The sequence below is a fragment of the Phragmites australis genome, chromosome 6, assembly GCF_958298935.1.
Source record: "Phragmites australis chromosome 6, lpPhrAust1.1, whole genome shotgun sequence".
In the NCBI taxonomy this organism is placed as follows: Eukaryota; Viridiplantae; Streptophyta; class Magnoliopsida; order Poales; family Poaceae; genus Phragmites; species Phragmites australis.
In genome coordinates, this window is record NC_084926.1 from 2,150,003 (window position 1) to 2,173,266 (window position 23,264).

Here is a 23,264-nt window from a genome sequence, read left to right on the forward strand (position 1 = left end):
CTCGCCCCGCCCTTGCCCATGCACCCACCACCACAACCACCGCTCACTCGTCTCGTCTCGCCAGCCATGGAGGCCTCTGATATGAAGCTTTACGCTGATGGAGGGAGACCATCCTCATGCCTTGCCTGAGGATTGGGATCCATCACCGGGCAAGAAGTTTCAAGCTAAAGTCCTCTCACGCAGTCACGCTTCAACTCATCGGTACACCATTCTTCCTCCTTCACTCATGGTTGCTTCTTGTTAGCTGTGTTCAGGAGGTTCACCTTCCGTCTTTTTTTAGACCAGGCCCTCCTTACCCGGTGTTCTTTGAACACTTTTACAGGGATATGCGGGACACGAGGATCCAACCCCCGCCGGCTCACTCCACCCATGGTGGTGTTGCCACTGAGCTACACCCTCGTCTGCAGTTCACCTTCCGTCTTACGGAAGCATCTGCGAGTTTAGCGAATACCCCATTTTTTAGACTTTTGGTGGTGTAATTAGTAATTATTGGAGTTCAATAGGGAGCTGAATCATTTGGACATGTCCTGTCAAAAACTTTGTTGCCATAGCTAGAATCTGCAGTCTATTGACAGTGCCATACTGGGTAAACCTGATAGTCTGTTATATGCTGGTGCTAGGTTAGGTACATTCTCAGTATTCAGTTTGGCAATATGAATTTAATTTGGTTGATTAAGTCCTAGATTATGATTGGGTTCTCTGCTTGCTCTATTCCTCGAATTAGAGCTGTTAGGGTTTTTCTTGTGGGTTCTGTGCTTGCTTTGGTCCTCGAATCAGAGATGTTAGGATTTTGATTGTGCATTCTCTACGTGTATTGTTCTTTAAGATGGGTGATTTGGAGTAACTGTAGCTGTTGGCAATTTAGGACCCGAGGGCTAAGAAGGGGTAGCATAACAACTGGCGGGAAGCTAATTCCCTATTCAGAAGTGTTGTTTATGTATATGTTCTCTGCATCATAACACAAAATGCCACATGATTAGAGAATAACTAGTTGGATGTTCTTGTTCTGCAGCACATATGCTACAAGGATGTTTGTAGATGTTCGTGTTTCTAAGTGGGAACCAGTCCAGTATGCTAAGCTAATTGTGCCAATATAAAAAATCAAGCTGTTGGGTGAGCAGAGCGAGAAGAGCATTCTGACGGAGCCTGCCAAACCATTTTTTGCTTCAATTCTTTTATTGATTGAAAAGATTAAGATGCATGGGTTCATTTTCCACAGGCCTCTTAGCATGTCCGATCTTATGGTAGATGAATTTGGTCGGTTCGTCATTGCATAGGGGACAGTATTAGAGAAGATAAGCATGGCTGGTATTTCGAGAGGTTATCAGAGTGCTGCTATGATCATCAAAGAAATCATTCGTCAGAGTTGTGGAGAGGTAGAAATTCCGGAGGACTTTCAGAATTGGCTGTCAAAGATGCAGAAAAAGAATACTCCGCATGCATATGTGATCTTGGTGCATCCCTCCTTCCTGCCTCTGTCTACACGCACACCAGCATTCCTGGATGTATTTGACTATGTAAAGGAGAACATGTCACTTGTTCAGACTGCAAAAGTAATGCAAAACCTGCCAGAATTTGCTAATGAATGGGCTTACATTGTGAGAGATGATAAGCTGCTGGCTAAGTTCTTCCACCATCAGGCCAATCACTTCAATTTCAAGAACCCAAGGCATTTATTCAAATGTCTGAGACATGTAGAGTGTCACTCTCTTGAATACCAGTTAGCTTTAGGCAAGTACAGCAAGAAGAGTGTCAGGATACTCGTTTTCGCCACTTTCCTATGGTGATGCCACGTGTGTTTTGGTCACTTTGGGTAGAAAATCTGCTGCCTGAGTTGGAAATGGAGAACTATTTTAGCCTATCAGGTGTGGCTTGTTGCCCTATTGGTTTTTGTCTCAGTAAGAGTATTAGACTCAAAATCAAGACAAGTAAGGTAAGCTCCTCTCTTTTATTATTACGGTAGTCATTATGTTCTGCTGATAGTTGAAGTGGTGCTACTAAATCAATTTTTCATGTCCATTTTTTCCCCTAGTCCTATTAAGAAAATCCCAATTTAACTTTTACTGATTTTCAAATGCTAATAATATGCAGGTGTAAGCAAATGATGTGACGCTGTTAGGGATGAGAAGACAACCTTACTACATTTAGAAAACATGCTATCTCTAGATGATGACATTGTTAGCGAGGAGAGACCTTCCTACATTTAGGACTGCTGGCCGTGATGCTTCTGCTCCTCCAGTCGTTGCCGTTCTCGCTTGCCACCATGCATTCCACAGCAGTTGCATTGAGTCTGTCTACGGTCTTGACGAGCCTTCCCAGTGTCTCGCCCGTCTTGAATATGGTACAACACACTAATCACTTACCAGAAGCATCGGTTTTAGCTTGATGAGCTATGGTATAGGATAAAAAAAAATCCTTTTAGAACGCATATAGAGAGGCTGAGGTCTCATGGCTATTGACAGAAGTTTTCTTTGGTATAGGCGACGCAAATCGAAGTTGAATACCCCATTTTTGTTGGCTTTTGGTGGTGTAATTAGCAATCATTGGAGTTCAATAGGGAGCTGAATCATTTGGACATGTCCTGTCAAAAACTTTGTTGCCATAGCTAGAATCTGCAGTCTATTGACAGTGCCATACTGGGTAAACCTGATAGTGTGCTATATGCTGGTTCTAGGTTATGTGCATTCTCAGTATTCAGTTTGGCAATATCAATTCGATTTGGTTGATTAAGTCCTAGATTAGGATCGGGTTCTCTTCTTGCTCTATTCCTCGAATTAGAGCTGTTAGGGTTTTGCTTGTGGGTTCTGTGCTTGCTTGGGTCCTCGAATTAGAGCTGTTAGGATTTTGATTGTGCATTCTCTGCGTGTATTGTTCTTTAAGATGGGTGATTTGGAGTAACTGCAGCTGTTAGCAATTTGGGATCCGAGGGCTATGAAGGGGTAGGATAACAACTGGCGGGAAGCAAATTCCCTATTCAAAAGTGTTATTTATGTATATGTTCTCCGCACCATAACACAGAATGTCACATGATTAGAGAATAACTAGTTGGATGTTCTTGTTCTGCAGCACATATGCTATAAGGATGTTTGTAGATGTTCGTGTTTCTAAGTGGGAACCAGTCCAGTATGCTAAGCTAATTGTGCCAATAGAAAAAATCAAGCTGTTGGGTGAGCAGAGCGAGAAGAACATTCTGACGAAGCCTGCCAAACCATTTTTTGCTTCAATTCTTTTATTGATTGAAAAGATTAAGATGCATGGGTTCAGTTTCCACAAGCCTCTTAGCATGTCCGATCTTATGGTAGATGAATTTGGTCAGTTCGTCATTGCACAGGGGACAGTATTAGAGAAGACAAGCATGGCTGGTATTTCGAGAGGTTATCAGAGTGCTGCTATGATCATCAAAGAAATCATTCGTCAGAGTTGTGGAGAGGTAGAAATTCCGGAGGACTTTCAGAATTGGCTGTCAAAGATGCAGAAAAAGAATACTCCGCATGCATATGTGATCTTGGTGCATCCCTCCCTCCTGCCTCTTCCTACACGCATACCAGCATTCCTGAATGTATTTGACTATGTAAAGGAGAACATGTCACTTGTTCAGACTGCAAAAGTAATGCAAAGCCTGCAAAAATCAGCTAATGAATGTGCTGACATTGTGAGAAACGATAAGCTGCTGGCTAAGTTCTTCCACCATCTGGCCAATCACTTCAATGTCAAGAACCCATGACATTTATTCAAATGTTTGAGACATGTAGAGTGTCACTCTCTTGAATACCAGTTAGCTTTAGGCAAGTACAGCAAGAAGAGTGTCAGGATACTCGTTCTTCGCCACTTTCCTATGGTGATGCCACGTGTGTTTTGGTCGCTTTGGGTAGAAAATCTGCTGCCAGAGTTGGAAATGGAGAACTATTTCTGCCTGCCAGGTGTGGCTTGTTGCACTATTGGTTTCTGTCTCAGGAAGAGTATTAGACTCAAAATCAAGACAAGTGAGGTAAGCTCCTCTCTCTCATTATTACGGTAGTCATTATGTTTTGCTGATAGTTGAAGTGGTGCTACTAAATCAATTTTTCATGTCCATTTATTTTTTTCCCCTAGTCCTATTAAGAAAATCCCAATTTAACTTTTTCTGATTTTCAACTGCTGATAATATGCAGGTGTAAGCAAATGATGTGACGCTGTTAGGGATGAGAAGACAACATTACTACATTTAGGAAACATGCTATCTCTAGATGATGACATTGTTAGCGAGGAGAGACCTTCCTACATTTAGGACTGCTGGCCGTGATGCTTCTGCTCCTCCAGTCGTTGCCGTTCTGGCTTGCCACCATGCATTTCACAACAGTTGCATTGAGTCTGTCTACGGTCTTGACGAGCCCACCCAGTGTCTCGCCCGTCTTCAATATGGTACAGCACACTAATCACTAACCAGAAGTGTCGGCTTTAGCTTGATGAGCTATGTTATAGGATAAAAAAAATCCTTTTAGAACGCATATAGAGAGGGTGAGGTCTCATGGCTTTTGACAGAAGTTTTCTTTGGTATAGGCGACGCAAATCGAAGTTGAATACCCCATTTTTGTAGGCTTTTGGTGGTGTAATTAGCAATCATTGGAGTTCAATAGGGAGCTGAATCATTTGGACATGTCCTGTCAAAAACTTTGTTGCCATAGCTAGAATCTACAGTCTATTGACAGTGCCATACTAGGTAAACCTGATAGTGTGCTATATGCTGGTTCTAGGTTATGTGCATTCTCAGTATTCAGTTTGGCAATATCAATTCGATTTGGTTGATTAAGTCCTAGATTAGGATCGGGTTCTCTTCTTGCTCTATTCCTCGAATTAGAGCTGTTAGGGTTTTGCTTGTGGGTTCTGTGCTTGCTTGGGTCCTCGAATTAGAGCTGTTAGGATTTTGATTGTGCATTCTCTGCGTGTATTGTTCTTTAAGATGGGTGATTTGGAGTAACTGCAGCTGTTAGCAATTTGGGATCCGAGGGCTATGAAGGGGTAGGATAACAACTGGCGGGAAGCAAATTCCCTATTCAAAAGTGTTATTTATGTATATGTTCTCCGCACCATAACACAGAATGTCACATGATTAGAGAATAACTAGTTGGATGTTCTTGTTCTGCAGCACATATGCTATAAGGATGTTTGTAGATGTTCGTGTTTCTAAGTGGGAACCAGTCCAGTATGCTAAGCTAATTGTGCCAATATAAAAAAATCAAGCTGTTGGGTGAGCAGAGCGAGAAGACCGTTCTGACGGAGCCTGCCAAACCATTTTTTGCTTCAATTCTTTTATTGATTGAAAAGATTGAGATGCATGGGTTCAGTTTCCACAGGCCTCTTAGCATGTCCGATCTTATGGTAGATGAATTTGGTCGGTTCGTCATTGCATAGGGGACAGTATTAGAGAAGACAAGCATGGCTTGTATTTCGAGAGGTTATCAGAGTGCTGCTATGATCATCAAAGAAATCATTCGTCAGAGTTGTGGAGAGGTAGAAATTCCGGAGGACTTTCAGAATTGGCTGTCAAAGACGAAGAAAAAGAATACTCCGCATGCATATGTGATCTTGGTGCATCCCTCCCTCCTGCCTCTACCTACACGCACACCAGCATTCCTGGATGTATTTGACTATGTAAAGGAGAACATGTCACTTGTTCAGACTGCAAAAGTAATGCAAAGCCTGCAAGAATCTGCTAATGAATGGGCTGACATTGTGAGAGATGATATGCTGTTGGCTAAGTTCTTCCACCAGCAGGCCAATCACTTCAATGTCAAGAACCCACGGCATTTATTCAAATATCTGAGACATGTAGAGTGTCACTCTCTTGAATACCAGTTAGCTTTAGGCAAGTACAGCAAGAAGAGTGTCAGGATACTCGTTCTTCGCCACTTTCCTATGGTGATGCCACGTGTGTTTTGGTCGCTTTGGGTAGAAAATCTGCTGCCTGAGTTGGAAATGGAGAACTATTTCTGCCTGCCAGGTGTGGCTTGTTGCCCTATTGGTTTTTGTCTCGGGAAGAGTATTAGACTCAAAATCAAGACAAGTAAGGTAAGCTCCTCTCTTTTATTATTACGGTAGTCATTATGTTCTGCTGATAGTTGAAGTGGTGCTACTAAATCAATTTTTCATGTCCATTTATTTTTCCCCCCTAGTCCTATTAAGAAAATCCCAATTTAACTTTTTCTGATTTTCAACTGCTGATAATATGCAGGTGTAAGCAAATGATGTGACGCTGTTAGGGATGAGAAGTCAACCTTACTACATTTAGGAAACATGCTATCTCTAGATGATGACATTGTTATTGAGGAGAGACCTTCCTACATTTAGGACTGCTGGCCGTGATGCTTCTGCTCCTTCAGTCGTTGCCGTTCTGGCTTGCCACCATGCATTCCACAGCAGTTGCATTGAGTCTGTCTACGGTCTTGACGAGCCCACCCAGTGTCTCATCTGTCTTGAATATGGTACAACACACTAATCACTTAACAGAAGCATCGGTTTTAGCTTGATGAGCTATGCTATAGGATAAAAAAAAATCCTTTTAGAACGCATATAGAGAGGCTGAGGTCTCATGGCTATTGACAGAAGTTTTCTTTGGTATAGGCAACGCAAATCGAAGTTGAATACCCCATTTTTGTAGGCTTTTGGTGGTATAATTAGCAATCATTGGAGTTCAATAGGGAGCTGAATCATTTGGACATGTCCTGTCAAAAACTTTGTTGCCATAGCTAGAATCTGCAGTCTATTGACAGTGCCATACTGGGTAAACCTGATAGTCTGCTATATGCTGGTTCTAGGTTATGTGCATTCTCAGTATTCAGTTTGGCAATATGAATTCAGTTTGGTTGATTAAGTCCTAGATTAGGATTGGGTTCTCTGCTTGCTCTATTCTTCGAATTAGAGCTGTTAGGGTTTTGCTTGTGGGTTCTGTGCTTGCTTTGGTCCTCGAATCAGAGATGTTAGAATTTTGATTGTGCATTCTCTACGTGTATTGTTCTTTAAGATGGGTGATTTGGAGTAACTGTAGCTGTTGGCAATTTGGGACCCGAGGGCTAAGAAGGGGTAGCATAACAACTGGCGGGAAGCTAATTCCCTGTTCAGAAGTGTTGTTTATGTATATATTCTCTGCACCATAACACAGAATGTCACATGATTAGAGAATAACTAGTTGGATGTTCTTGTTCTGCAGCACATATGCTATAAGGATGTTTGTAGATGTTCGTGTTTCTAAGTGGGAACCAGTCCAGTATGCTAAGCTAATTGTGCCAATATAAAAAAATCAAGCTGTTGGGTGAGCAGAGCGAGAAGACCGTTCTGACGGAGCCTGCCAAACCATTTTTTGCTTCAATTCTTTTATTGATTGAAAAGATTGAGATGCATGGGTTCAGTTTCCACAGGCCTCTTAGCATGTCCGATCTTATGGTAGATGAATTTGGTCGGTTCGTCATTGCATAGGGGACAGTATTAGAGAAGACAAGCATGGCTTGTATTTCGAGAGGTTATCAGAGTGCTGCTATGATCATCAAAGAAATCATTCGTCAGAGTTGTGGAGAGGTAGAAATTCCGGAGGACTTTCAGAATTGGCTGTCAAAGACGAAGAAAAAGAATACTCCGCATGCATATGTGATCTTGGTGCATCCCTCCCTCCTGCCTCTACCTACACGCACACCAGCATTCCTGGATGTATTTGACTATGTAAAGGAGAACATGTCACTTGTTCAGACTGCAAAAGTAATGCAAAACCTGCAAGAATCTGCTAATGAATGGGCTGACATTGTGAGAGACGATATGCTGTTGGCTAAGTTCTTCCACCAGCAGGCCAATCACTTCAATGTCAAGAACCCACGGCATTTATTCAAATATCTGAGACATGTAGAGTGTCACTCTCTTGAATACCAGTTAGCTTTAGGCAAGTACAGCAAGAAGAGTGTCAGGATACTCGTTCTTCGCCACTTTCCTATGGTGATGCCACGTGTGTTTTGGTCGCTTTGGGTAGAAAATCTGCTGCCTGAGTTGGAAATGGAGAACTATTTCTGCCTGCCAGGTGTGGCTTGTTGCCCTATTGGTTTTTGTCTCGGGAAGAGTATTAGACTCAAAATCAAGACAAGTAAGGTAAGCTCCTCTCTTTTATTATTACGGTAGTCATTATGTTCTGCTGATAGTTGAAGTGGTGCTACTAAATCAATTTTTTATGTCCATTTATTTTCCCCCCCTAGTCCTATTAAAAAAATCCCAATTTAACTTTTACTGATTTTCAACTGCTAATAATATGCAGGTGTAATCAAATGATGTGACGCTGTTAGGGATGAGAAGTCAACCTTACTACATTTAGGAAACATGCTATCTCTAGATGATGACATTGTTATTGAGGAGAGACCTTCCTACATTTAGGACTGCTGGCCGTGATGCTTCTGCTCCTTCAGTCGTTGCCGTTCTGGCTTGCCACCATGCATTCCACAGCAGTTGCATTGAGTCTGTCTACGGTCTTGACGAGCCTTCCCAGTGTCTCATCTGTCTTGAATATGGTACAACACACTAATCACTTAACAGAAGCATCGGTTTTAGCTTGATGAGCTATGCTATAGGATAAAAAAAAATCCTTTTAGAACGCATATAGAGAGGCTGAGGTCTCATGGCTATTGACAGAAGTTTTCTTTGGTATAGGCAACGCAAATCGAAGTTGAATACCCCATTTTTGTAGGCTTTTGGTGGTATAATTAGCAATCATTGGAGTTCAATAGGGAGCTGAATCATTTGGACATGTCCTGTCAAAAACTTTGTTGCCATAGCTAGAATCTGCAGTCTATTGACAGTGCCATACTGGGTAAACCTGATAGTCTGCTATATGCTGGTTCTAGGTTATGTGCATTCTCAGTATTCAGTTTGGCAATATGAATTCAGTTTGGTTGATTAAGTCCTAGATTAGGATTGGGTTCTCTGCTTGCTCTATTCTTCGAATTAGAGCTGTTAGGGTTTTGCTTGTGGGTTCTGTGCTTGCTTTGGTCCTCGAATCAGAGATGTTAGAATTTTGATTGTGCATTCTCTACGTGTATTGTTCTTTAAGATGGGTGATTTGGAGTAACTGTAGCTGTTGGCAATTTGGGACCCGAGGGCTAAGAAGGGGTAGCATAACAACTGGCGGGAAGCTAATTCCCTGTTCAGAAGTGTTGTTTATGTATATATTCTCTGCACCATAACACAAAATGTCACATGATTAGAGAATAACTAGTTGGATGTTCTTGTTCTGTAGCACATACGCTACAGGGATGTTTATCGATGTTCGTGTTTCTAAGTGCGAACCAGTCCAGTATGCTAAGCTAATTGTGCCAATAGAAAAAATCAAGCTGTTGGGTGAGCAGAGCGAGAAGAACATTCTGACGAAGCCTGCCAAACCATTTTTTGCTTCAATTCTTTTATTGATTGAAAAGATTAAGATGCATGGGTTCAGTTTCCACAAGCCTCTTAGCATGTCCGATCTTATGGTAGATGAATTTGGTCAGTTCGTCATTGCACAGGGGACAGTATTAGAGAAGACAAGCATGGCTGGTATTTCGAGAGGTTATCAGAGTGTTGCTATGATCATCAAAGAAATCATTCGTCAGAGTTGTGGAGAGGTAGAAATTCCGGAGGACTTTCAGAATTGGCTGTCAAAGATGCAGAAAAAGAATACTCCGCATGCATATGTGATCTTGGTGCATCCCTCCCTCCTGCCTCTACCTACACGCATACCAGCATTCCTGAATGTATTTGACTATGTAAAGGAGAACATGTCACTTGTTCAGACTGCAAAAGTAATGCAAAGCCTGCAAAAATCTGCTAATGAATGTGCTGACATTGTGAGAAACGATAAGCTGCTGGCTAAGTTCTTCCACCATCTGGCCAATCACTTCAATGTCAAGAACCCGTGACATTTATTCAAATGTTTGAGACATGTAGAGTGTCACTCTCTTGAATACCATTTAGCTTTAGGCAAGTACAGCAAGAAGAGTGTCAGGATACTCGTTCTTCGCCACTTTCCTATGGTGATGCCACGTGTGTTTTGGTCGCTTTGGGTAGAAAATCTGCTGCCAGAGTTGGAAATGGAGAACTATTTCTGCCTGCCAGGTGTGGCTTGTTGCACTATTGGTTTTTATCTCAGGAAGAGTATTAGACTCAAAATCAAGATAAGTGAGGTAAGCTCCTCTCTCTCATTATTACGGTAGTCATTATGTTTTGCTGATAGTTGAAGTGGTGCTACTAAATCAATTTTTCATGTCCATTTATTTTTTTCCCCTAGTCCTGTTAAGAAAATCCCAATTTAACTTTTACTGATTTTCAACTGCTAATAATATGCAGGTGTAAGCAAATGATGTGACGCTGTTAGGGATGAGAAGACAACCTTACTACATTTAGGAAACATGCTATATCTAGATGATGACATTGTTAGCGAGGAGAGACCTTCCTACATTTAGGACTACTGGCCGTGATGCTTCTGCTCCTCCAGTCGTTGCCGTTCTCGCTTGCCACCATGCATTCCACAGCATTTGCATTGAGTCTGTGTACGGTCTTGAAGAGCCCTCCGAGTGTCTCACCCGTCTTGAATATGGTACAACACACTAATCACTTAATAGAAGCATCGGTTTTGGCTCGATGAGCTATGGTATAGGATAAAAAAAAAATCCTTTTAGAACGCATATAGAGAGGCTGAGGTCTCATGGCTATTGACAGAAGTTTTCTTTGGTATAGGCGATGCAAATCGAAGTTGAATACCCCATTTTTGTAGGTTTTTGGTGGTGTAATTAGCAATCATTGGAGTTCAATAGGGAGCTGAATCATTTGGACATGTCCTGTTAAAAATTTTGTTGCCATAGCTAGAATCTGCAGTCTATTGACAGTGCCATACTGGGTAAACCTGATAGTCCGCTATATGCTGGTTCTAGGTTATGTGCATTCTCAGTATTCAGTTTGGCAATATGAATTCGATTTGGTTGATTAAGTCCTAGATTAGGATCGGGTTCTCTTCTTGCTCTATTCCTCGAATTAGAGCTGTTAGGGTTTTGCTTGTGGATTCTGTGCTTGTTTTGGTCCTCGAATCAGAGCTGTTAGGATTTTGATTGTGCATTCTCTGCGTGTATTGTTCTTTAAGATGGGTGATTTGGAGTAACTGCAGCTGTTAGCAATTTAGGACCCGAGGGCTATGAAGGGGTAGCATAACAACTGGCGGGAAGCAAATTCCCTGTTCAAAAGTGTTGTTTATGTATATGTTCTCTGCACCATAACATAGAATGTCACATGATTAGAGAATAACTAGTTGGATGTTCTTGTTCTGCAGCACATACGCTACAGGGATGTTTGTCGATGTTCGTGTTTCTAAGTGAGAACCAGTCCAGTATGCTAAGCTAATTGTGCCAATAGAAAAAATCAAGCTGTTGGGTGAGCAGAGCGAGAAGAACATTCTAACGGAGCCTGCCAAACCATTTTTTGCTTCAATTCTTTTATTCATTGAAAAGATTAAGATGCATGGGTTCAATTTCCACAGGCCTCTTAGCATGTCCGATCTTTTAGTAGATGAATTTGGTCAGTTCGTCATTGCACAGGGGACAATATTAGAGAAGACATGCATGGCTGGTATTTCGAGAGGTTATCAGAGTGCTGCTATGATCATCAAAGAAATCATTCGTCAGAGTTGTGGAGAGGTAGAAATTCCGGAGGACTTTCATAATTGGTTGTCAAAGATGAAGAAAAAGAATACTCCGCATGCATATGTGATCTTGGTGCATCCCTCCCTCCTGCCTCTGCCTACAGGCATACCAGCATTCCTGGATGTATTTGACTATGTAAAGGAGAACATGTCACTTGTTCAGACTGCAAAAGTAATGCAAAGCCTGCAAGAATCTGCTAATGAATGGGCTGACATTGTGAGAGACGATAAATTGCTAGCTAAGTTCTTCCACCATCAGGCCAATCACTTCAATGTCAAGAACCCACGGCATTTATTCAAATGTCTGAGACATGTAGAGTGTCACTCTCTTGAATACCAGTTAGCTTTAGGCAAGTACAGCAAGAAGAGTGTCAGGATACTCGTTCTTCGCCACTTTCCTATGGTGATGCCACGTGTGTTTTGGTCGCTTTGGGTAGAAAATCTGCTGCCTGAGTTGGAAATGGAGAACTATTTCTGCCTGCCAGGTGTGGCTTGTTGCCCTATTGATTTTTGTCTCAGGAAGAGTATTAGACTCAAAATCAAGACAAGTAAGGTAAGCTCCTCTCTCTCATTATTACGGTAGTCATTATGTTCTGCTGATAGTTGAAGTGGTGCTACTAAATCAATTTTTCACGTCCATTTATTTTTTCCCCTAGTCCTATTAAGAAAATCCCAATTTAACTTTTTCTGATTTTCAACTGCTGATAATATGCAGGTGTAAGCAAATGATGTGACGCTGTTAGGGATGAGAAGACAACATTACTACATTTAGGAAACATGCTATCTCTAGATGATGACATTGTTAGCGAGGAGAGACCTTCCTACATTTAGGACTGCTGGCCATGATGCTTCTGTTCCTCCAGTCGTTGCCGTTCTGGCTTGTCACCATGCATTCCACAACAGTTGCATTGAGTCTGTCTACGGTCTTGACGAGCCTTCCCAGTGTCTCATAGCTTGATGAGCTATGGTATAGGATAAAAAAAATCCTTTTAGAACGCATATAGAGAGGCTGAGGTCTCATAGCTATTGACAGAAGTTTTCTTTGGTATAGGCGATGCAAATCGAAGTTAAATACCCTATTTTTGTAGGCTTTTGGTGGTGTAATTAGCAATCATTGGAGTTCAATAGGGAGCTGAATCATTTGGACATGTCCTGTCAAAAACTTTGTTGCCATAGCTAGAATCTGCAGTCTATTGACAGTGTCAAACTGGATAAACCTGATAGTCTGCTATATGCTGGTTCTAGGTTATGTGCATTACCTTGCGGCTTGGAGCAGCAGTTCTCATCCATCTGGCATTGTGACATGGTGCATTGGGCCTAGTCCGTACTATGAAAGGAGGCAGGCCTATTGTTAGCTATTGGGCTCAGTTTGGCGATTGGTAGCCGGCCTGTTAACGTATGCATCACAAAAGAAAGTGTTGTACTGGAGGCTAAGTACATGTTGTTCACATGGTCTCCGCCTTTGCATTCACACGCCGCATGCAGGTGACACTGTGCCAGTGCAGCAAAATTGGACGAAATTGGGAGCAGTTGTTGTCTTGCATCTGGCCCCTAAGTTTTAGCTGTACGTTCTGGATGGATAGTGAGTTTTTTTTTTGTAGTGTTCCTTTTTTTGGCATTTAATGAATTCAGTTGGTCACAGGAATCTAAATAATTTTAAAAACATTTCGTATGAAAACTATTTCTTTTGACCAACTAACTGCCAAACTAAGCCAGTAATGGAGCTTAGTACTGACTGACCCTGCGCTGGACAGAATCAAATAGTACTAGCAGGGAGGGAGCTGCTGAGTGCTGACCACAAAGGATCCGGAAAAATCAACCGCCAAGTACGCCGACGAGCGCTACCGTCGCAGAAACGCCGTTCCTGACATCGTCACGTCCATCAGAAGTGCAACCGAAGCCAACGACGACACGGCCAAGAAACGGGAGTAGCTTCCAAGGCTCGTAACCAACACATCCATCCCTCAGCCCAGAACCACAAGATAGCGCAACCAACAAGGCACCGCGCGCAAGACGGCGAGAGAGAAAGTAGCGGCGGCAACCAGCAGAAGGGGGCCGAGCTAGCTTGGAGTTGTAGCCAAGGAGCAGAGGTGAGATTCTGACTGTTTCGTCGTCGTCGTCGTCGCCGCCGCTGATATGGCATGCTTTCTCATGGAGGCGAGGCCTAGAAAGAGGAGAACTTTAAGGCGACGGGAGCGGAGGCGGGTGGTTGCCTCTTCGACGCGAGATTTAGCAGCGCAGCTGATGGGTGCAATTGTTTTGTGCTGCAGGGAGGGAGCAGCAAGGCATGGAGGAGGAGCCCGCTCCCGCTGAGCCCCCAAGGATTTTCTGGAAGTTGAGGAGGAGATCAGGTGCTTGCTATATGAATTCCTAGCTAGAAATAAAAAACATTTATAGAATTCGCTGATTTGAAGTGGTGCTCCCCCCCCCCCCTCCCCCCCCCCCCAAAAAAAAAACAAAATAATCGTGTTCTTCTGACTCGTCCATCCCTATCTGATATTCTCTTCGTGAATTTAATTCTGGTGAATTTCAGTTCACTTTTCTGCAAGTTTCTGGAAAATCATATAGGTCGTAAATCAGTTAGAGTTACACCCAAAAAAAAAGAGGATGCAAATTGGTGAACCCACCGGCTTTTTTTTAGTTCAACCAATAATACTATTTTTGCAAATTAAGTAAATTTTTAGAAAACTAATATAATTAATTAAACTAAAGAGGGTCAGTAGTTACCCTTATTTTTATTAAGCTGCACCCCTAACGTAAACTCGGCTACTTTCGAGCCACCGGAATCCCCTCCTACGAAAACAATTTTCTTTTCGTTTGGTACCAGAACATTTTCCTTTTTGTTCACAAGTTTTGGTACTGATGCCCTGGAATGTGCCAGTGAGATATTTCGTGTCGGGATGAATGATTGGCAGCTCACACGAGTGATAGAGTAGACTAATTCACCGGGCACGCTAATCAGGCACCCGTGCTACCAACTGCTGGTTGGTGATTATTAACGACCCGTTTGGTGGTTCACGTGAATCTGGTCTGACTCTTCGGTGTCCATTTCGATCTCTTGTCACATTTAGATGCGGCCCCCTTTGCTTGTCTTCACCGCTAAGATCCCAGGACTGCAGCAGTCGATGACTTAGTGGTGGTCTCGACTCTCAAGAATATGCTTGCAGCAAGAAATCATATTATTCCCTTTTAACTTGCTGCTGTGGAATGAGACTTCGTGTACTTATTTGTAAAAAATAGAGTTCGGAGTATTTGCTGCTCTGTGTCTGTTTCTGTTCCTCTCTGCCGCTGTTCTAGGCAAGGCCAAATATAACTGCAACCGTTCTAGCTTCTAGTTACCTAGGCATGGACGCATGGCCACAGACAAGTATGCAATCGTTCTAGCCGTCTAGGCATAACCACACATACAAGTATGCAACATCAGGTATATTACAGTCTTGTACTCGTATATGAGTATTCTATAGCATATGTCTGGATGGCAGTATGTTTGTGTGGGTCAGATTAATCAGCGTTCTTGTCGGGCCTTTTTGGAATGCTAAATCAGATCAATCTGATGTTACATCTAATTGATACTGACCAATGTGTTCTCTAAGAACAAGTGATGTTGACCGATTAGCTTAGGTCAAATAAACCAGCTCTTGGAATTACTCTCTGACAGATAGATAAAAACAATATCTCAAACTTTTATTCGGAACTTATGATCTTGTGGGGAATACTATGTGCATTACAGTCTGCTATCTCAGTCCGTTCTTGGTTTTCTTCTTTGTCAAGGATGGTATATACATGTAGCATACTTGCAAGACACTGAAAGGCTGTAAAGACTCAACCAAGAAGGCAAGAACTGAAAAACACATCCCTTGGCTCTTCATAAGCTCTTCACATGACAGCCGAAACCCATTCTACTTGTCGGGGTTGTCATGTGTGCATTAGATTTTAACTGGGGAAGTGCACTGACTCTTGATCTGACTAACAATATGTATGTTCCAGCCAATGGCCGGAGCTTGCAACAAGAACCTGACAAAGAGGCTACTGAAGAAGCGAATGAGCAGGCTCAAGAAGAATCTATGAAGATCGACGATGCAACTGAGACAACAGCTATTACAGCCGATGATGTTCAGTTGGACCCAAAAGCTAACTTATCTGAGAAGCGAAAGGCACTCTTTGAGCCTCTGGAGCCTGTCAACGGCAAGCGCAGCTCCGCTGAAATGCTGCTTCCACCACCAGACTTTGAGCCCGCCTCATATCCTAAGGGATGGTTGGTGGGCAAGAAACGCAAGCTCGTCAATGTCGACGTTGTGGAGAGCATGAGGAGGATTGCAATCCAAGAGATGAACAGAAAGGTTCATGATCTTTCTAATGGTTTGCCGCTGCATATTAGCATGTTATTGTGCAGCATGAAATGCTATTATTTCTGGTAATTGCATTAATGTCAATGCTGGAAATCCTGAAACACTAACTTATCTTTACCCTATGATATGAGATTGCTCTATTGCGCTGCCTAAGGTAAATTGTAGGCAATTTTGTTGTTGCTAAATGTGCATTATAGACTGATGCATGTTACCATGGGAATGGTGTGGCAGGACCGTGAGATCAATGGACTGAACGAGCAGCTAGAGGAAGACTCCCGCGTGCTCGAGCTTCTCCAGAAGCAGCTCGCGGATGAACGCAAGAAGCGGGCAGATATAGAGAAGGAGAACTCTATGCTTCACGAGCAGGTGTCCATGCTGATGAACATGCTCGACGAAAATGAGGGCTTCGACGAGGAAGGAGAAGCTCCACCTCCCGATTCCTTCGATTAAGCAGTATTCTCCATTTTCGACTATTACAAGTTTTACTGGGTACAGGTTTCAGAGTATCCCAGAGACCTATCTTGTGTAGAATTCCATTTATCTATGTTCATTCAATGGCTTGTTTCCTGTAGATGAAGGGTGCCTGTTTATTGTACCTGCTCCTTTCTAGGTTGCAAATTTTTCTAGTATGTGAGAAACTAGCGACATAATATATTTGAATGGAAGTGTATGTACATGTTATATGAATTTTTCCCTTTTCAATTTGCCAAGATTAGTGCTAACCAATCTGCAATAATTTCGATTAGCATTCGGCATACACAAGTCACAGTGATGCCTATGTCATGAGTTGGGTGTAACATTCATTATCACATCCGAAAAGAGACTGGTATTCTTGGGACAACATCTGATGATCAGAGAGCTTATAACGTACCTCGTATGGAAGTAGCAAGCCGAGTATGAGAAACAGAAGACAACTGACACGACAGAAAGAATACTAAACAAAAAGATAAGTACATTAAAATTGTAAATAAATTGCCATTTCAACGCTGCATGAGATTCCTCAGTACGAACTAATGAACAGTCAATTCTGTTGGAGAAATCTAATGAATCATTTACAGAGGGAGGACCAAAACGCAATTCTGGCAGTGCTGGCTTATTGCTCAATTTGTACAGCGGCTGCTCTAGTTCGAGGAATGAGAACCAGAAGTCCACCGTGTTTTATTTATCAGAATCCTCTGGTATGTCAAACAACAACTGCGGAATAGATGCTATCCGAGGTAGGTTCAGCATCAGATCCCCAAAGGAATCCTTTCTGGAGATGGCAGGCGGTTCTGTGCCTCCTGCAGTTTTCCTAGCAGGTGCTGACTTGAGATCCTCACCAGAGCCATCAGAATCCACTTCGACTACGCCAAAGTCGCCACCGTCAATGCCCTCAGGCTTGGGTATGGCGGATGGCACTTCGTCTTTCTCAAGCAAAGAGTAAAACGAGTCCACCCTTGCCATCAAATACTTATCATCTGAGGCTGACGGACCTTGTGTGTCGGTGAAAAGGTACTGAACAAGATCTTCCAGCACTTCTTTCGATTGTTCCTCATAATTGGCTAAAGGAGGATTGCCCTCAGTCCTTTCCTCAGCTATGCAATTACCTAGATGGTTTACGAAATCGTTCACAGACATGGATGCTCTCAGCTCAGGCACTATCAACTGATTCCGCCAGTTGGGGTTCTTTGGTTCTTGAGGAGCACCACTGGCCTGGAAATCTGCAGCACAAGATCCTGGGAACACCTTAACATTAGAGGCGACTATACCAACAGGTAACATATGCAGCACATATAAGCCCACGCACACAGGTAGGGAGGGAGGGAGAAGGGGGAGTGAGCATATCTGTTCTGCAGCTTGCCAGAAGAATATATTACCTATGTTTATTGGCTGAGCAGGAAACTCTGGTTGTCCAACCCTCTTGGACGGTGAGGAAAAAGCACATGGTGAAACAGGATCAGGGAACTCGGGCAAAGACATTTCACGTTCATACTTCAAGTCATCAAAACCATGGCGGTCCTTTGATTCATTTGGATTTTCAAAAATAGAGCACCTAGGTTCAAAATTTGGAGTTTCCAATATGATATCTGCCTGTTGGCTCAATTCATTAAGCCGCTGATCACACTGAATGATCTTTTCGAAATTCTTGCTTAACAAATTCGAGGGGCAGTGCAAGGTATGTCTCCTGCATGTAGATCCTTTAGTAGTTAGTTCCTTAGGCAGGCAATGAGAATCAAATAAAGGAATCAGCATGTAATAAAAGGAATGGCACCAAAGCAGACATTGAATCCAAACAAGAAAATCTAGCTAGCAAGTCAGCTTATCAATGCAGTTACAAAACATATATGCATACAAGAAGTAATTCACGTTCAGGAAACAATAACAGTAGGCACATAGCTCACAGGCTCTCCACTAAAAGACTCTGAATTATGCACTAATTCTTCACCTGTTTAAGCTTGCCTGTCCATTGGTGAAATCAGATGCAGCCTGCCATAGTGTATGTTTTCTTGGTAGAGGATCAGTCTCTTTGAAGAAAAGGGGTGGTCGGGCCAACTGAACAAAAGAAAATGGAAGGTTATCAGAGGCAATAATGATAGGATGCAAAGGACTATAACAAAACATGCCATTCCCAGGAACTAACCACCAGATCCAAGGTCCCTTGTTCATTCTCAGGGAAAGTTGCCTTCAACGCGGTAATATCTGACCACTGAATTTCTATCTTACTCTTGAGACCATCATCCAGAACCTCCCAGACCAGTTTATGCTTTGCAAAGTAGCACTTTGCCACCAAATCACCTTCATAGCGTGAAATGTACTGTTCCAAAATATTATTTACAGTTAGACTAAGTTGTTTAGGAAAGCTACAAAGTAGTACCTTGTTATGCACCCCTTCAGTAACATATATCACATTAAACAGGAAAACTGCATGTTCTCGAAGAAACAATAAATAGAAAATTTCTTACCTCCCAAGTACCAATTTTCAAAACATTTGCAGGAAAATTTGAAGCTTTCAGTCGTTCACCAGCTGCAAGAGTCCCAGATTTAACCTCTTTCTTCTTGGGTGTATCAGAAATACTATTTTCTACAACAAACTGTCCTGCAGCAGATTTTGCCTGAATAAGCTTCATCTGAATCAGATCCACCAGAGATGGACTTTTTCTTAGCCGCAGACCCAATGGGCTAGGTTCATCAAGTACATCACAAGCCATGTCCTGCAAAAGGTCATGTGGTAATCGTAGTACGAATAAAAGGGCTTTGCAATCTAGACAGTAATTTAACAAATCATTAATACTTAATATAAAATATATGATCAGTTAGCAATGATTAGAGATATTTTTGCAAACACTTTAGAACAATGGTACATCTCCGAAACACGGAAACACTGATTTTATGAACAGTAACCCCGTAAACACTGATTACCTCCATAACCAGTGCCCGCAAACACTGATTTTATGAACAGTAATCCCGTGCATAAAATTTTATGAACACTAATCTCATAGACAGTCCTTATAAATAGTAAATTACTGTAGATTACTGTTCACCTAGACTCACGTCACTGTTCACCTTTGACTTACCTCTAGTAAGTCAGCAGAACTGGTTCCCGGAAACACGTAGCAAACATGAATCGCAGTCGAACCTAACCAGAGATGACCAAATGGGCCACTTGGACCAGCCCGGCACGTCCCAGCTACGGCATGGCCCTATTGACTCGGCTACTGTAACGGGTCGTGCGTGCCGACCCGCGTGCCACACCATCGGCCTACAACACGGCCCATCTGCCACTATGTCATGCCAGACCAGCCTGGGCACTGTTGCGGCACAGTCGGCCCAGTGGCCTAACGGGCGAGGCGGGGCGGCGACGCAGAGGCGGGGAGGCCGAGGGCGGGGCGGCACGACAGAGGGGCGACGAGGTAGGGAGGTCGGGGCGGGGCAACCGGCGGCAGGGCGATCAGGCGGCACAACGGCCGAACGGGGCGGGGCGACCAGCGACAGGACGGGGCGACTGGCGAGGCGACCGGGAGGGGCAGGCCGTGCCCATGCCAGTCCGTCTAAACCGGGTCGTGTTGCGTCGGCCCGCTGTACCGAGGCATTAGCCCAGGCATGGCCCGGCTAGTGTTGTGCTAGCCCGGCCCATCTACCATTGGGCCGTGCCGTGGTTAAACCGTGCCTACAGTGTCGTACCTCGGGCCGTTCTAGTAGGCACGGACTAGTTGGGTATCTTTAAACCTAGCAAACACTTAATATAAAAACTAACTAATGTTCTTTTTAGACTTCCACTCTAGAAGCACGATATGACCGATAAATTATCATGATCTCAGCCAGTCGAACCATGAATCATCGTGACATCTGCTAGTCATGAAACCAGAAAAAGATTATCTCCCTATCAGCGACCCAGTCAATCACAACGAAAACTGAAGACATGACCAATGCGGCAACAAACTGAACGCAAGAACATGGCACAACTTCCCAGATTCGTCCACGAGTGGCAACGAGGCCCTTTAGAGCGCCACCTCTCTCTCGTACGAGCATCTAATCCGCGAACCACAGAAGGAGTACATCATCGATAGCATACAGCATAACAGCAACTAGATTCCAATTCCACATACCTCGTAGACGAAATCCTACGCGGCAACTCAACCCAAATCCCACCCCAAAATCACGCGCCGTCACAACAAACCAAATCACACTAGATGGAAAAAGAAAGGGGAGCGAAGCTGGCTGATCCAACCTACCTGTGGCGGCGGCGGCGGCGGCGTCGCCTTTAATCGCTTGTGCAGAGGCCCACTCCCGTCGCCGAACCCCTCCTCCACCTCCATCTTGACGGCTGGCGGCGGTGGCGGCGCGCGCCCCGCGGCGGCCGGCTCGGCCCGCCGCTTTCCCGAGCCCGGGAGCTGCACCATTGGGATCTCCACAAATCCCAGCCGCCCTCCTCCTCGCCCCTAGGAGAGCTCGACGCGGTCGAGGAGGCGCGAAGAGGGCGAGAGGCGGCGAGGGGTTTGGCTCCGCCGGCAGGCTGGCTGGCTGGCTCCTGGGAAAGTGGGAATCCAGAAATAGGTTGTACTGTGTGCATGACATGTGGGGACAAAGAGTTGGGCCCGCATGTCTGTGACGGGACGCGGGGAATTTGGTTTGGATTGAGTGGCGGGGCCCGCGTGGGGGCCGCCGTCCATGTGCGCAAGTGGGCCCACTGTCATTTTGAAAAGTTGAAAGGTAGGTGCGTCGTGGGACCTGTGGTAAATGTGGGCCAGGCTTGTCAATGACATGCAACGCAAGGAGTAGATAACGGTGGAATTGGCATCTTTGCGTTCCGTCCTCCACGGGCGTCGTTGCAGACTTGAAGTATTCCCGCTGGCGAGTATTCCGGCGGCCCCGGCGGCCCGGCTGGAAGCCTGGAGCACGCCACCGAGTTCGCGCCGCGGCTTACGCGACTCGACGGCGATGCGGTTTCGGCCGTCCTGATAGTGTTGGCTATATGCCTCTACTCGCACACCGGCAGGCCCAGAATCCAAAATCCAAAGTGACGGTACTGGTGTTACCTGACAGGACAGGAGAGTTAAGAATCTAATTTGGATTTGACTGTTCGATTTGATAAAAAACATTAAATTTATAAAATATCTTGGAATATGACCCGACCCAAATTTAGAAGACAGATTTGGTAAAAAAAAAAATAGACAATACCAGTGCTATAGGATGTTCTTGCAGCTCGCCGTAACGGTTCTCGTGATCTAGACGCTTGCAAGAGCACCGTAGGTTTTTTTGTTCCAGGCTCGCAACATCGGGCGGACTCTGAGATGCAAGCATGATGAATTTTGTTAGAAACAAGACTACTAGCTCAGCTTTATACAGAAAGCCACAGTTCTTACAAGAAGGAAGGGAAAAGAAAATATCAATATTTGACAACAGCGATACAAACAAAGCACATCACCAAGGCAGCTCCACCCTCTTACCACCATCCAAACTACTCGAAACAGTCTAAAATCGCATAACCATGAACACTACATCAGCAACAAACTGAAACTGAAATCAACAACTAAGACAACTTCCCCATCAACAACCATGAGGTTAATAAAATACCACAGCTATACCAAAAAACCAAGCCCTTTCCAAAAACAATCCTTCAAAACATCAGAGAACGAATGGCTTGCAGATGTAGCCACACTCAGCAGCTTACGCTCACCTAAGCCGACGTGCCACCTCCCTGATTCTCACAATGCCGGTCTCCACCTTCAATCTCTTCTGATGGAGCAATAATATCTTCTGCTGTTGTTACGGGAATCGAACCCGTGTCTTCGACATGAAAAGACGATGCCCTAAAGTAAAAATTATTTTGAAAAGAATGTCAGTTGGTTTAGAGAGCAGTTTTCTCACAATTGTTATCTTATTCCTCACCCTCCACAGCACCCAATAAATTACCCCCAAACTGAAAATAAGAAACTTGTTATGTTTCTTAGGTCCTCCTAACCAGTTAATTGAAAAATCCTCCAAAGAAATTGAAATCATGTCCCATCCTAAGACATCTTTCAAAACGCACCACACAAACATAGCCATAGGACCGGAAAACGTTATATGGTTGCAATCCTCCACTTGTCCACATAAAGAGCAACCAACTTTACAAGGTCATTTTCTCCTTTTTGAGCTCCACAACAAATTGTAACTTGTCATAATGCATTTGTCAAAGAAAAATCTTCACCTTGAAACGTAGTTTAGACTCCCACACCTCATGCATTCTTCTATTAATCACCCCTCCAAAGCAAATTTGCTTGTAAAGAGATTTTGTTGTGAAACTACCATGTTTCTCCAAAGCCTATATTACCTGATCATCCTCTAGTTCTAGATTCACTTCATCTAGTAAAGATATCAAATCATGCCATTGCCTGTCCCGATCTTCTGATAAATTCCTTTTAAACTGAATATGTCATCCTTCCTTACTGAACATATCCACCACATTAGCTTTTGGGTTATCACAGATTTTGTATAGGTCTTGGAAAGCCATCTTCAGAGGAACCTCACCCAACCACACACCAGATCAAAACAAAGTAGATTTACCATTTTTCACTTTGTGAATGGCTCCCTATTTGAATAAGTGTTTGACTTTATGTAAACCCCTCCAAAACTGAGATCCACCTTGACCTTTAGAGGAGAAAAAAATCACCTTCAGTTAATTTTTTTTTTAAATCAATTGACTCCACAAACATCTCTCTGAGTTATCTTCCATATCCATTTCACTAACAAATAATCATTCATGATCCTTGTGTTGA

The 23,264-nt window shown here is 43.5% G+C and overlaps 2 protein-coding genes across 3 annotated transcripts; one reads left to right on the plus strand and one right to left on the minus strand.

The window, feature by feature from the left end:
- Positions 1-13,491: 13,491 nt before the first annotated feature.
- LOC133921032 (protein HEADING DATE REPRESSOR 1-like) lies at positions 13,492-16,713 on the plus strand. 2 transcript variants are annotated; one of them, XM_062365742.1, is made up of 4 exons: positions 13,492-13,767; positions 13,948-14,028; positions 15,665-16,091; positions 16,258-16,391. In XM_062365742.1, exons 2-4 carry the CDS (start codon positions 13,965-13,967, stop codon positions 16,277-16,279), a joined length of 513 nt encoding a protein of 170 aa, XP_062221726.1. In that variant the 5' UTR covers positions 13,492-13,767; positions 13,948-13,964; the 3' UTR covers positions 16,280-16,391. The 2 variants fall into 2 exon arrangements, with proteins under 2 accessions (XP_062221726.1, XP_062221725.1); XM_062365741.1 differs by having other exon boundaries at positions 13,510-13,767; positions 15,665-16,017; positions 16,258-16,713.
- A 248-nt stretch (positions 16,714-16,961) lies between these two features.
- LOC133921031 (uncharacterized) lies at positions 16,962-21,028 on the minus strand. The gene is made up of 6 exons (XM_062365740.1): positions 20,739-21,028; positions 18,969-19,217; positions 18,647-18,820; positions 18,452-18,558; positions 17,883-18,190; positions 16,962-17,741 (listed from the first exon to the last, which is right to left on the minus strand). The coding sequence occupies exons 1-6, from the start codon at positions 20,904-20,906 to the stop codon at positions 17,185-17,187; spliced, it is 1,563 nt and encodes a 520-aa protein (XP_062221724.1). The 5' UTR covers positions 20,907-21,028; the 3' UTR covers positions 16,962-17,184.
- Between the last annotated feature and the right edge of the window lie 2,236 nt (positions 21,029-23,264).

Excerpts from the sequence above, each read along its gene's own strand:
- LOC133921031 (XM_062365740.1), bottom strand. The coding sequence starts at position 20,906 with ATGGTGCAGCTCCCGGGCTCGGGAAAGCGGCGGGCCGAGCCGGCCGCC. Across the intron at positions 19,218-20,738 it reads CGCCGCCGCCGCCGCCACAG|GACATGGCTTGTGATGTACT; the intron begins GTAGGTTGGATC and ends GACCTTTTGCAG. Across the intron at positions 18,821-18,968 it reads TGAAAATTGGTACTTGGGAG|TACATTTCACGCTATGAAGG; the intron begins GTAAGAAATTTT and ends ATTTTGGAACAG.
- LOC133921032 (XM_062365741.1), top strand. The coding sequence starts at position 13,965 with ATGGAGGAGGAGCCCGCTCCCGCTGAGCCCCCAAGGATTTTCTGGAAG. Across the intron at positions 14,029-15,664 it reads GAAGTTGAGGAGGAGATCAG|CCAATGGCCGGAGCTTGCAA; the intron begins GTGCTTGCTATA and ends TGTATGTTCCAG. Across the intron at positions 16,018-16,257 it reads TCCAAGAGATGAACAGAAAG|GACCGTGAGATCAATGGACT; the intron begins GTTCATGATCTT and ends ATGGTGTGGCAG.